The sequence below is a fragment of the Cutaneotrichosporon oleaginosum genome, assembly GCF_008065305.1.
Source record: "Cutaneotrichosporon oleaginosum strain ATCC 20508 chromosome Unknown ATCC20508_contig01, whole genome shotgun sequence".
Taxonomy (NCBI): domain Eukaryota; kingdom Fungi; phylum Basidiomycota; class Tremellomycetes; order Trichosporonales; family Trichosporonaceae; genus Cutaneotrichosporon; species Cutaneotrichosporon oleaginosum.
Genome location: NW_027072170.1, coordinates 3,682,349 through 3,692,859, shown reverse-complemented (window position 1 = coordinate 3,692,859; position 10,511 = coordinate 3,682,349). Strand labels below are relative to the sequence as shown.

Below are 10,511 nucleotides of genomic sequence, written 5' to 3'. Positions count from 1 at the left end.
GCATAGCCTGGACATGTGTAAAAGCGGGAGATTCATTGAGCGCTGCTGTTGGAGCCAGCAGAATGGCGGCGTCGTAGGCTTTGGGAACACGGTATCGATCGACTCGTGCCAAGACGTCAGTAGGGCCCGAGATGGCGAGTAAGCTCATGCCGGGACCCCTGGCGAAGTAGCAAGCTCTCAGGCAAGCTCACTCGTTGACAGAGTGCAGTGATCGTCTGTCCGGACACAATTCGGGGCAGATCGTCATCTGACACTGTGCCGTCACTGCCCCAGAGGAGTAGTCACCATGATCCACCGAACGATGAAGCACATTACTGGAGAAGGTAGGTACGTCACGCATACAGTCTACGTTACCCGCCGAGGAACTGGCCTGGCGCACCCACATTTCGGGGACGTTTTCAATTGTCGCTCGCACACCACGGCACTTGCGGCACTTGCGCCATTCAGTCGAAGACGAAAGCCGATGGCGATGCCTCCTCCCGCGATCTTTGCCTACCGAAGAAGTGTCCGGAGAGTACGGATTGGCTCGACCGTCCCAGACTCTTGAGCGGCCGGAGCTTACTGAGTTGAGGGGAGTGGGCGGGTGTGACGTGAGTGCGTCGACCTCTGTCCAGGCAACGAAAGAACGCCCCGAGATTCGAGTGTGTCAGGTGTGCTGCAAGTCGATAGGCGTCGAGGGACCGATGGTGCATGACCCAGACGGATTTTGGAAAATGATCAAAACACCTATTCAGTATTGGAAGCCCGAGCAGACGAGCACAGATCATAAGACATCTCATACCGCCTATGAAAGCTAACGCATGAGCAACCACGCGTTCGAGTGAGTACTTGAAGAAGGCATCGCTCAGCGTCGGCGCCGCAATGTTGCATTTGATATGTAACACACGGTCTGCCTCACGGCTCCTGGCTTGCCATCTGGCTTTAGACGCCGCCAGGAGGCCGCCGCGACTCGAGCGCTCCCCGAGCCCGACCATCAGCCTCTTCACTAGTATATCGGTTAGTATATTCGCCTCTCAGTAGAGAGCGCCTGGCTACGAAAGTAGCGGGCTTGACCGCGAAAGAGCAGGGTTCAACTCCCTGGTGGAGAATGCTTACGTTTTGACGGGAAACGCTGTGGTTTTGAGGGCCGATGGGGTGGGTGGGCCGAGGATCGGGCCGGAGCCAATTCCCACCTCTTCTGCTTCTTAAGCGGCTCTGCACAGCCAAGATAGATGCCCTACAATGGCTGTCGGTCTCACGACATCTCGCAGAGTCGTCCACAATGGTGCCGATGACTTGATCGGCTGCAGCGGGACCGTCGTGGAATGTAGACATGCCAACGTGCAGCATTCCTCACATTTCTTGGCGCTGGCGAGATTCTCCCTCTATTCGTCTCTTTGATGTGAGTTCTACGCTCCCCCTCAGGCATTATCCACACCATGCATTCTTCATTCGCGCCATCTCCTACCCTCACACTGGCGCTATTGTCCACGTCGCTTGAACGCCCTTCGTGCCGCCAGGGGCGGTGGCTTGCGGCACGCGCTCGGTCCTCCAGACACCTAGCGAGGACGGTTAAGAGACGTGGGGTTGGAGACGACTGATCGTCTTCCAACTGTTTCACTCACGACAACCTGACGACTACTCGTCGACTACTCGACAACTACTCGACGACTGACGACGTCTGACGATGCCAGACGGAACGCGGCCTCCCGCGCCGCGCCGCGCGCCCGCGCCGGTACTGGACCACACGGCGTTCCCGCACCTCCTGCGCGCAATCCTGGACGCTGCGCCGCCTGCCTCGCTGCTCGCGCTGCGCGCGACCTCGCGCGCGCTGCGCGACGCAGCCGACCCGAAGCTAGCGCACCACCTCGTGCTCTCGGAGGGCGTGCGCACGCCCTGCGCCCTGCGCCTCCCGGCGCACATGTACCAGTACACGCGCGTGCTCGATCTGCGCGCCCCGCTCTCGCCTTCGCACGCGCACACGCACGCCGGCGTGCCCTGCGCAGGCTGCGGGGCGCGCCACCGCGCCGCGGCGCTCACCGCGCTCCTCGCGGCCGCGGCGGGCTTCGTCGCCCTGCGCGCCGTGCGTGTCGCGTCCCTAGCATACGCGGATTGGGCGACGCGCGCACAGCTCCGCCGCCTCCGGCCCGCGTGGGCGGTGTACGACGAGCCGGGGGAGGCGGTGCGGCTCGCGCCGCGCGCCGTGCTCGTCTTCCGGCGCGCGGTGGTGCCGGCGCTCTGCGTCGCGGCCGAGGTGTACCTCGTCTTCCCGTGCGAAGCGGCTGTTGGCGGCGTGCTCGATGCCCTCGCGGACGCGGTGTTTGCGTGGCGTCCCCCCGCGACATTCGTCTTCGTGGGCGCCGAAACGTGGCGGGCGGCCAGCGCGGAGGAGGTGACGAGCGGCCTCGTGCGCCGCAGCGCGATGCCGGCGCAGAAGACGATGGCGAGGATCGCGCAGTGTGTGCGCTTTATTTCGCTCACGGAGTTTCGGGAGATGGCCGGCGAGGACGTCTTTCGCCTGATGGAGTAATCTTGGCTGGAGGCCGTCGATATCCGACCTCAGGCTGCGCTGGAGTTGCTGCGGCAATGAAACGCCGCCGCCACACCGGTCAAGCTTGTGGCGTCACGACCTGCGTCACTCAAGCTGCGCAAGTCGCAGTCCGGGACACTCGGCTCCCTTCACGCCACGCATTTCGTGGGAAGAAGGCTGCACGCCTTCTGAGCCAGCACGACGACACGAGTCAGGTCTCCTCTGGTGCCAGCCGCTCACGGCCGAGTATAAGACGGAGAGAAGCGCCAATGGGCGAGGCGGGCGGCCTTGGCGTATCATCAGCATCTGGAGCCATCACGGGCGATGTGTAGTGCATGCAGCTGTGTGTCGACAGGCGTGCAGGCGGTCAGCCCAACGACACTCACCCCGCACCCGTGTCTGCCCTCTAGAAGTGTCTCCCCACCGATCAATTACCCTATGGCATAGGCTACTACTGTACAATCTAAAGTCTACAGCCCCTAAATGCCTACATGATCGCGAGCACCGCCAGTGATGCCAAGACGGCCGCGAAACCCACCTCTCTCCTGCGCGCACCACTGTCCGCCCCCGGGGCACCCGTCGGCCCGACCCCCTGGCTCGTGCCCGTCTGCACCGCGACCTCGGACAAGCTCGCGAACCCGATCTGCGGCGGGTCCGCCTGGAACACCGAGTACACGGTCTGCAGGAATGGCGCGCCAAGCACCCAGTATTGTTGCGTGTTCACGACCATGTTTGGCACACACCAGTAGTGGTAGCCCGATAGGTCGGACTCGGCGAGATGGAACGACTTGGCAATGTTCGCAGCCGTCTCGCACCCCCATACTCCGTCAACGGGGTACTCTACTCCGCCGATGGTGTAGATGACGGTGGTATCTGGCCCCGTGGCGTTATCAGACGGGATCAGGTCGACGCCGCCGACTGTCCGCATTCCGAGCGCCGGGTATATCGTTTCTGCCGCGTCGTGGGGGATACTCATCACCGTACTCCCGCTGTCGATCATGGCCAATGGCTTGTTGTCCATGCACCATGCCGGGTCGATGCCGAGCCGTACTGGGTGTCCTTGGATGGTGGCTGAATCAATGGGAAGCCCCCACCACTCATGTAGTCTAGCTGGCACCCATGACAAGTTGCCGCTGTACAGGGTGGGATCGGTACCTCCAAGGATAAGTCGCGCGCCGCCATTCTCCGGATTATAGCTGTTTGCGGACATGGAGAATGGGTCGAGAAAGAGGGAGAAGTAGGGTTCTGCCCACTGATCGGCCACTCTGCGCCACCAGGAGTCGTTCCCAGGTCCCATACCGAGGAGGCCGGCGGCACCCAACTGCCACTCGGTGAGGTTGTCTGATAGTCCTGGGGTCAGCGGGGAAGACGGGGTGGAGATGGGAGGACGGTGTCGACGACGCCGAGCGATGCTGGGGGCCGAGCCAGCTAGACACTCTGGATCCATCCAATGCACACCCCGAGACACCCCCGGATCCCAGCACTCACCAAACTTGACCCTCTCGGCAGTCTGTCCCGCGAGAGTGACAACATCGTACGCCACATGCCCGGACGTATGCCCGTCCATATATGGGATATGAAACGGCAAATGTGTCTGCGTGAGGGTATGTGACGCGCTGGAGTTGAATTTTGGGCTCTTGCCGCATTCTTCTGGGTCGAGACACCCGTCGAGCACCCAGAGAAAGGACGAGCCAGTGTCGACCATGACCTTGAGTGTCTGCGGGGGCGTCCCGATCTCGATCTCTGCAAAGTATGCCGCGCCCGAGTCGAGGAGTCTGGAGTTAGCTGCTGCGCTGCGCTGCAGGAGACGCACGCGACACCGGTCTGCTGGTTCCGCGGCTCGTGCCGTGCCCTGCCTGCGCGATGGGCTGCGGCCATGGCGTCTGCGCGGAAGTTGGCGCGGGGGTGCGCCGGCGAGGAGGGTATGGGGGGCTGGCGTTGGGCGGAGGAGGGGGCGGCATAGGCGGTGAGGAGGAGGGTGAGGGCGAAGAGGAGGGCTGGTGCGCTGTACATGCTGCGGCGGAGGGGGGATGGGGGAGGGGAGTCAAGCGGAGGGGTGGGCGCACAGCTCCTCGACGTCGGCATGCGGCGCGGGGGGGGGGGGGGGGGGGGGGGGGGGGGAGAGGAGGCCGATGGGTGTTGTGATGGTGTCCGAGAAGTGCAAGAGGGAGATGGAGTAGAGTAAATGTTGATGAGATGCGATGAGAATGGAGAATGGAGATGGAGATGAGGATGAGATGGAGATGGATGATGATGAAGAAGAGAAAGATGAGCACGACGAGCAGGAGGAAGGAGGAAGGAGGAAGGAGCCCGAGGGTTCAGGGTAAGGGAAGCAAGGTGACTGCGCGTAACTGCGCAGCTGCGGTGCCTGAAGTGCCCTGTCTTCCCTGTGTGTCCATCATAATCAAAGCGATCCACGCCCATCTTCCTCCATCTCCCTCCCTCTTCATCTCTTCATCTCCGTCTCCGTCTCCGTCTCCGTGTCCGTCTCCGTCTCCGCCTCCATCTCATCTCTCATCTTTCTCTGCTGCCCTATGCCTCTACTTGCCTCTGCTCTGCTCTGCTTGCCTCTGCCTCTGCTCTGCCTCCCCCCCGCCCAATGGACAGTCGTACTGCGGAATGGCCAAGCCGCAGTCGGCCTGCGCCATGTCTCGGCGTCTCGGGGCCCGAGACTCTGGGCCGCTCGCCGCTCCATCCTCCGACGGCAGCAGCGGATATTATTCTTTCATCCCATTCTTTCATTTTATTGCATTCCCATTCCATTCTTTCATTTCGCTCAGGACGCCGCGGCTCACGCGAGCAATTCAGCGTCATGTTTTGCGCGCCCCGCCCCGCCCCGCCCCGCCTCGCCTCGCCTCGCCTCGGCCAGACAGGGACAGGCCAACGTCACGACGCCGACGTCACCGCTCCATGTTGTCAGACTGCGGGCCGCCAAAGATTATGCATGTCGGGTCTAGTACGAGTCTGTCTGACAGCGAGTGCGCGCCATGGGCCATGGGCCATGGGCCATGCATCCGCCGTGAAGCTACCGCGGATGGCTTCACTGCCACTGCCCATGCCCATGCCCCTGCCCTTGGCCTTGGCCTTGCCCCGGCCCCCACTGAGACGAGCCCTGCCACACCGGCTGCGCCCACTCTGCAGGCTGCTCGCTCCAGTCCTCGCCCTCGCCGCGCGGCCGCGGCTTGAACGCCCCCGCGTTGATCTTGCCCGGCGTGTATCCGCCTGCGCCAGGTGGCCGCGGCGCATAGTTGTAGTTGTTGTACTGCGGGACATATCCGCCGCCGCCGGACGGCGATGCCGCGAGCGCGTTCATCGTGGGACTGAGCGTCTGCTGCTGTTGTGGCTGTTGTGGCTGGGGCGGCCTTGCGTAATTCGGCTGTGCGTAGGGATTGGACTGTGGCTGGGCATGTGGCTGCTGGAACGTCGGTGGACGAGGGGACGTGCCTCCGTACTGGCCCTGCGCATACCCCTGCCCCGGATGCTGGTACTGCCCGGCGTTTGTAGGCTGGTACGGCGGCGGGGGCGACGGCACGGTCGAAGGCTGCGGCTGCGGCTTCGGCGGTGCGGCCGGCGGTGCGGGCGGCGGGAAGGGCGTTATCAAAGGCTCTGGACCAAGGTAGTCTGCCGAGTAAGTGTTTGGGCGGCCGTAGCTGAGCGACGGCGGCTTGAACGTGCCAAACGTCGGCGCGTGCGTCGCGCCACTGCCCGGCGCAGGGCCCAGGAGCGCCTGGTGGCTCGGCTTGAGGTGCTGCGGGCGCGGCGGCGGCGGGCGGTAGTGAAAGTCGCCGACGAAGAAGTCTTTGAGCTTAAAGTTCCACCCGGAGGACTTGACGGGGCGGCCGAAGCCGTGCGTGAAGAGCCCGCGGTCGGTTGGGCCGTCTGGCGCGTCGTGTAGGCCGGGCATGCCGGGCGAGAAGGCGTCAGGATACTCGTGCGCGGCGGGGCCGCTGTTGTAGAAGTCGGCGGCGGAGCCGCCGGCGGCACCTGCTGGCATGGGTGCGCTCAGCGAGCGGTTTAGGGGCGCACCGGAGAGCGGCGGCGTGCCGGAAAACCCACCGGCGCCGAGCTGTGACCCGAGCCATTGGTAGAAGGCCGTCTCTGCGTCGGGGCCTTGTGGGTGTTCCCAGACGCGCTGGTCAGTCGGCGGGTGCACGAAGTAGACCTCGTCGGCTTCAGGCGAGTACTGCCACATCCTTGGGTTAGGTGGATAGCAAAATAGACGTACCATTCTGGTGGCAGACATGGGGATGAGTATGCGCCGGCTGGTGGCGTGGCTGTCGGCGAGGCCATGGCGGGGGGTGGTGGGACGTGGGGGGAGGTGGAAGACAGGAGGTGTGGACAAGTGGCGAGGACTGCCTATGCGTAGTGTAAGACGGACAAGAATTGACAAGAGAGAGAGAAAGAGTGAGAGTGAGAGTTAGAGAGATGATGTCGAGATGAACAAGAACAGAATCCAAGGGAGGCAGTGCGCGTCGGTCATCGCCTCCACCCAAATTCAGGCACCGCCCTGCAACTCGTCCACCCCTCAAACGCTCGCCAGGCACAGCCACCGCCACTCGCTCGTTCTCTCTTGATCTCCAGCCAGTCACAGTTGGTGTTGCTTCTCAGTCTTGCTGCACCGCATGCATCTACGTCTCTCACTGAACGGTCGTGAGTGGGCCAGTCGCGCGGCAGGTGTAGTCGTAACAGCAGCCACGTCACGGAGTGTGGCTGCGTGGCTTCCGAACACAGTCCGTCATTGATCAGCACGATCGGCCAGAGTCCAGACCAAGATTAACCTTCGGCGACGGACACGGACACGGACACGGACACGGACACGGAGCGGAAATGAGACGGATGCCGCCTACTTGTTCATCGCTCATCGCCACCGAGACGATCACACTCTCGATCGCCGTCCTTCTATCCAACGTTCTGTGGATCTGTAGATCTGGTAGTCCAAGACTTCGCTCGGCCCGTGCGCGAGCTCAGAGCGACCGAACAGGCTGATGGATCTAGCCCAAGCTCCAAAAGATCAAGAGGCCTGTTCCATTCAACCGCCACCCGGTTTTGTCGGCGCGGTCTCAGTGCAGCTGGAACCATATCCTCGCAACGCTCCAACCTTAGCCCCCGGTTCGCAGGACGAAACATGCTCGTCGTGTGGCATTGTGGCCGGGGTGATTCCAAGACGACTCCAATGAATCACGGCATACGGCATAGGCACGCCCCGCAGTCATTTGGGCGGCTGCATCCGCGGGGAGACTGCCGATAATCCGCATCTCACGCTTCGAGATGGGGAGATATCAGCCCGAGTGCAAGTGCCAAGCTGTAGGCTGGAGGCGGTTTGCAGCGGGTCAACATTGGCGGGTGGATGTTGGCTGAGTCCGTCTCCCACCAGTCAGCCGCGAGCCGCAGTATCTCATACCGTGGCTGGACGGCTGCGGAAGCTGCGCTGACATCTGCGTCTGCTTCTTCGCATGTAAGCTTCTTTGTCTGCTCCTCGTCTCCGCGTCTTATGTTCGTCTCTGTTGGCGTCTCCGTCTGCTCACTCCGCGCATCTACACAATCACCACCCCCAACAGATAGCGCAGCATCGGTCAGCCATGCTGGCCCTCCTCGTCCTCCCCCTCGTCCTCGCCGTCCCCGCCGTCCCCGCCGTTCCCCCCGCCAATGCTGCCCCGCATGTCCACATCCTCCCCGCTGTCGCCGCCACTCTGCCTCTCCTCCCCATCCTTCCCATCCTCCCCATCCTCCCCATCATCCCCATCATCCCTCTCGTCCCCGTCATACCCCTGGCCGCCCTCTCCTTCCACGCCGCCATGGCCACTACTCTCCCCATCCTCTCCCTCCTCGCCCATACAGCCATCATCTTCATGGTCTTCTACTTCATCACGCTCATCGTCCTCGTCGTGGTCGGCCTCCTCGCCCTCCTCATCCTCGGCTTCATCCTCCGATATTTCGGGCTACCCCTCCTCCCCACATTCGGCATCCTCGCCTTTCTGCCCCTCCTGATCTTGGCCCCCCGCATCGCCCTCCTCACCCTCCTCCTCCCTCTCGCGCTCAGCGCGCCATGTCCCCCCCGAGCCACCACCTTCGTCCTCCGCGCCACCCTACAGCCGAGCTTGCGCGCGCAGCGCCGCGACCCCGCTTTCTCCCTGCAGAGCTTTGCGACGCAGTACTCGGTCACGATGGACGTGGGGTGAGTGGAAATGAGCTGGCGACATCGTCATCTGACGGCAGCACGCCCCCGCAGCCCCTCGAACTCATGTTCGACACGGGCTCGCCCGCCCTCTGGGTAATGGGCGCATGCGCCCTCCCCCAATGCGCGATGAGCACGCTCTTCAACGCCGCCGCGTCGACGACGCTCTCCCGCTCCTCCGCGCGCTGGAGCATGGTCTACGGCGCGGGCGAAGTGAGCGGCGTAGTCGCGACCGACGTCGTCGGGCTCGGCGCGCGCGTCCAGACTGTAATTGGTACGTCCCTCATTCCTCTTCTTCTCTAACCCCAGGCCTGGCGGACCACACGCCGGTGTGGGGACACACGGCGTCGGGTCTCGTCGGCTTCGGCCCGGCGTCGGAATACGCGCTCGCGCCGTGGTGGAGCGGCGTGAACCACACATGGCCGGAACAGCGCTTCGGCTTTTTCGTGGGCCAGACGGCCGACTGGCTCTCCCCCGTGCCCTTGAACACGACGGTGCGCGGCGCCGGCCGCCTGACGCTCGGCGGGGTCGACGCGTCGCTCTTCGACGGCGAGCTGGCGCGCGCCCCGTCGAACGTGACGAAGTGGTGGACCGTAGGCTTGGAAGGTGTGCGGGTCGACGGCGCCAGTGTCGACATCACGCCCGGCGACGGGGCGTATGCGCGCGTGCACGGCCGGCCGAGCGCGATGCTCGACACGGGGCTCAGCGTGCTCGTAGGCCCCGACGCGGCCGTGGCGCGCGTGTACGCCGCGATCCCCGGCGCGTTCCGCGTCCCAGACGCCGCAGCATACTTCCTCCCCCTGCGGGCGCACACGCTCGAGTTCTGCTTCGCGGGCGCGTGTTGGCCCGCGACGCTGCTCGACGCCGCGGACTGTCGCGTGCGCGAGGATATGCTGCGCTGGTTCCCGCAGCAGGTGGCCGATGCGGAGCGGCAGGGAGAGGAGGAAGTCGAGGTGTGGTGCGCAGGCACGTTGGTGCCGAGCGGCGAGGAGGGGGACGAGTTTCCGCTCTGGAGCCTCGGCGACGCGTTCCTCCAGCTCAATTATGTTGCGCACCAGCTACACCCGCCCGAAGTGCAGATCGGGCGGTTGAGCGCGGCCGCGCGCGCGTTGGTCAAGGAGGCTAATGTTGGGCTGAACCGGGCGTTGGGGGGGTAGGCAGCGTAGTGCATATACTGGGTATTTGATGATATTTTGTATTATGCCACACGGGTAGGGCAAACAGTCTGGAGTCTGGACCCCTGGGAAGCTGGACCCTCAGTTTTCGGGCGTGGCGTTCACAGTGCTCGAGACAAGACTGCGGTAAAAATCATAGACCTGAGGTAGTAAAGAGAAAGCAGCAGGGATGAGCGCCCAGCCAAGTGGCCAAGTGGTCGATGTCTATTCCGGTCCGTGCTGTGCCGAGACGCTGCGAACGCAGTCGAGCAGGCAGGCCAAATTGGTCTACGGCCGAGGTGGGTGGCATGTGCAGAGGCGAGAGGACAAAGACTGCCAGAGTGCGATGAGTGCGAGATGAGTGCGAGAGCAGTGATATGAGGCGCGAAGCAGACAGCCGTGGGCCGAGTTCCGTCGAAGCACAGTACGTCAATTCCGCGGCTGGCGGAGAATCGCAGAGTACTGGAACGAGTGCCACCAGCCTTGAGCCGGGACGTGAAGCGCAAGGCCCGAGCCAGGCCCCCGGCGCCGACACCCCGCACAAAGCCTGCGGCTGGAGCATGCGCCTTCCCGCCCACGCCACTGCCCACGCCACAGGCCGCGACCCCAGACTCGAGCTCGGAGTATGACGCTGACGCTGACGCGGGTCGGAGGTAGACTGAATGGAAAAGTC

The 10,511-nt window shown here is 63.6% G+C and overlaps 5 protein-coding genes across 5 annotated transcripts; 3 read left to right on the top strand and 2 right to left on the bottom strand.

The window, feature by feature from the left end:
- Nucleotides 1-861: 861 nt before the first annotated feature.
- On the top strand, nt 862-1,188 carry COLE_01493 (uncharacterized protein; the record flags this gene model as incomplete). The annotated part of the gene is made up of 2 exons (XM_065626150.1): nt 862-996; nt 1,102-1,188. The coding sequence occupies 2 exons, from the start codon at nt 862-864 to the stop codon at nt 1,186-1,188; spliced, it is 222 nt and encodes a 73-aa protein (XP_065482644.1).
- Nucleotides 1,189-1,666: 478 nt separating this feature from the next.
- On the top strand, nt 1,667-2,509 carry COLE_01492 (uncharacterized protein; the record flags this gene model as incomplete). The annotated part of the gene is made up of 1 exon (XM_018421621.2): nt 1,667-2,509. One exon carries the CDS (start codon nt 1,667-1,669, stop codon nt 2,507-2,509), a length of 843 nt encoding a protein of 280 aa, XP_018282820.2.
- A 487-nt stretch (nt 2,510-2,996) lies between these two features.
- COLE_01491 (uncharacterized protein) lies at nt 2,997-4,522 on the bottom strand (the record flags this gene model as incomplete). The annotated part of the gene is made up of 3 exons (XM_018421622.2): nt 2,997-3,859; nt 3,998-4,284; nt 4,323-4,522. The coding sequence occupies 3 exons, from the start codon at nt 4,520-4,522 to the stop codon at nt 2,997-2,999; spliced, it is 1,350 nt and encodes a 449-aa protein (XP_018282821.1).
- Nucleotides 4,523-5,549: 1,027 nt separating this feature from the next.
- COLE_01490 (uncharacterized protein) lies at nt 5,550-6,799 on the bottom strand (the record flags this gene model as incomplete). Its single annotated transcript, XM_018425873.2, has 2 exons — nt 5,550-6,702; nt 6,735-6,799. 2 exons carry the CDS (start codon nt 6,797-6,799, stop codon nt 5,550-5,552), a joined length of 1,218 nt encoding a protein of 405 aa, XP_018282822.1.
- A 3,416-nt stretch (nt 6,800-10,215) lies between these two features.
- Nucleotides 10,216-10,467, top strand: COLE_01489 (uncharacterized protein; the record flags this gene model as incomplete). Its single annotated transcript, XM_065626149.1, has 1 exon — nt 10,216-10,467. One exon carries the CDS (start codon nt 10,216-10,218, stop codon nt 10,465-10,467), a length of 252 nt encoding a protein of 83 aa, XP_065482643.1.
- Nucleotides 10,468-10,511: the final 44 nt, after the last annotated feature.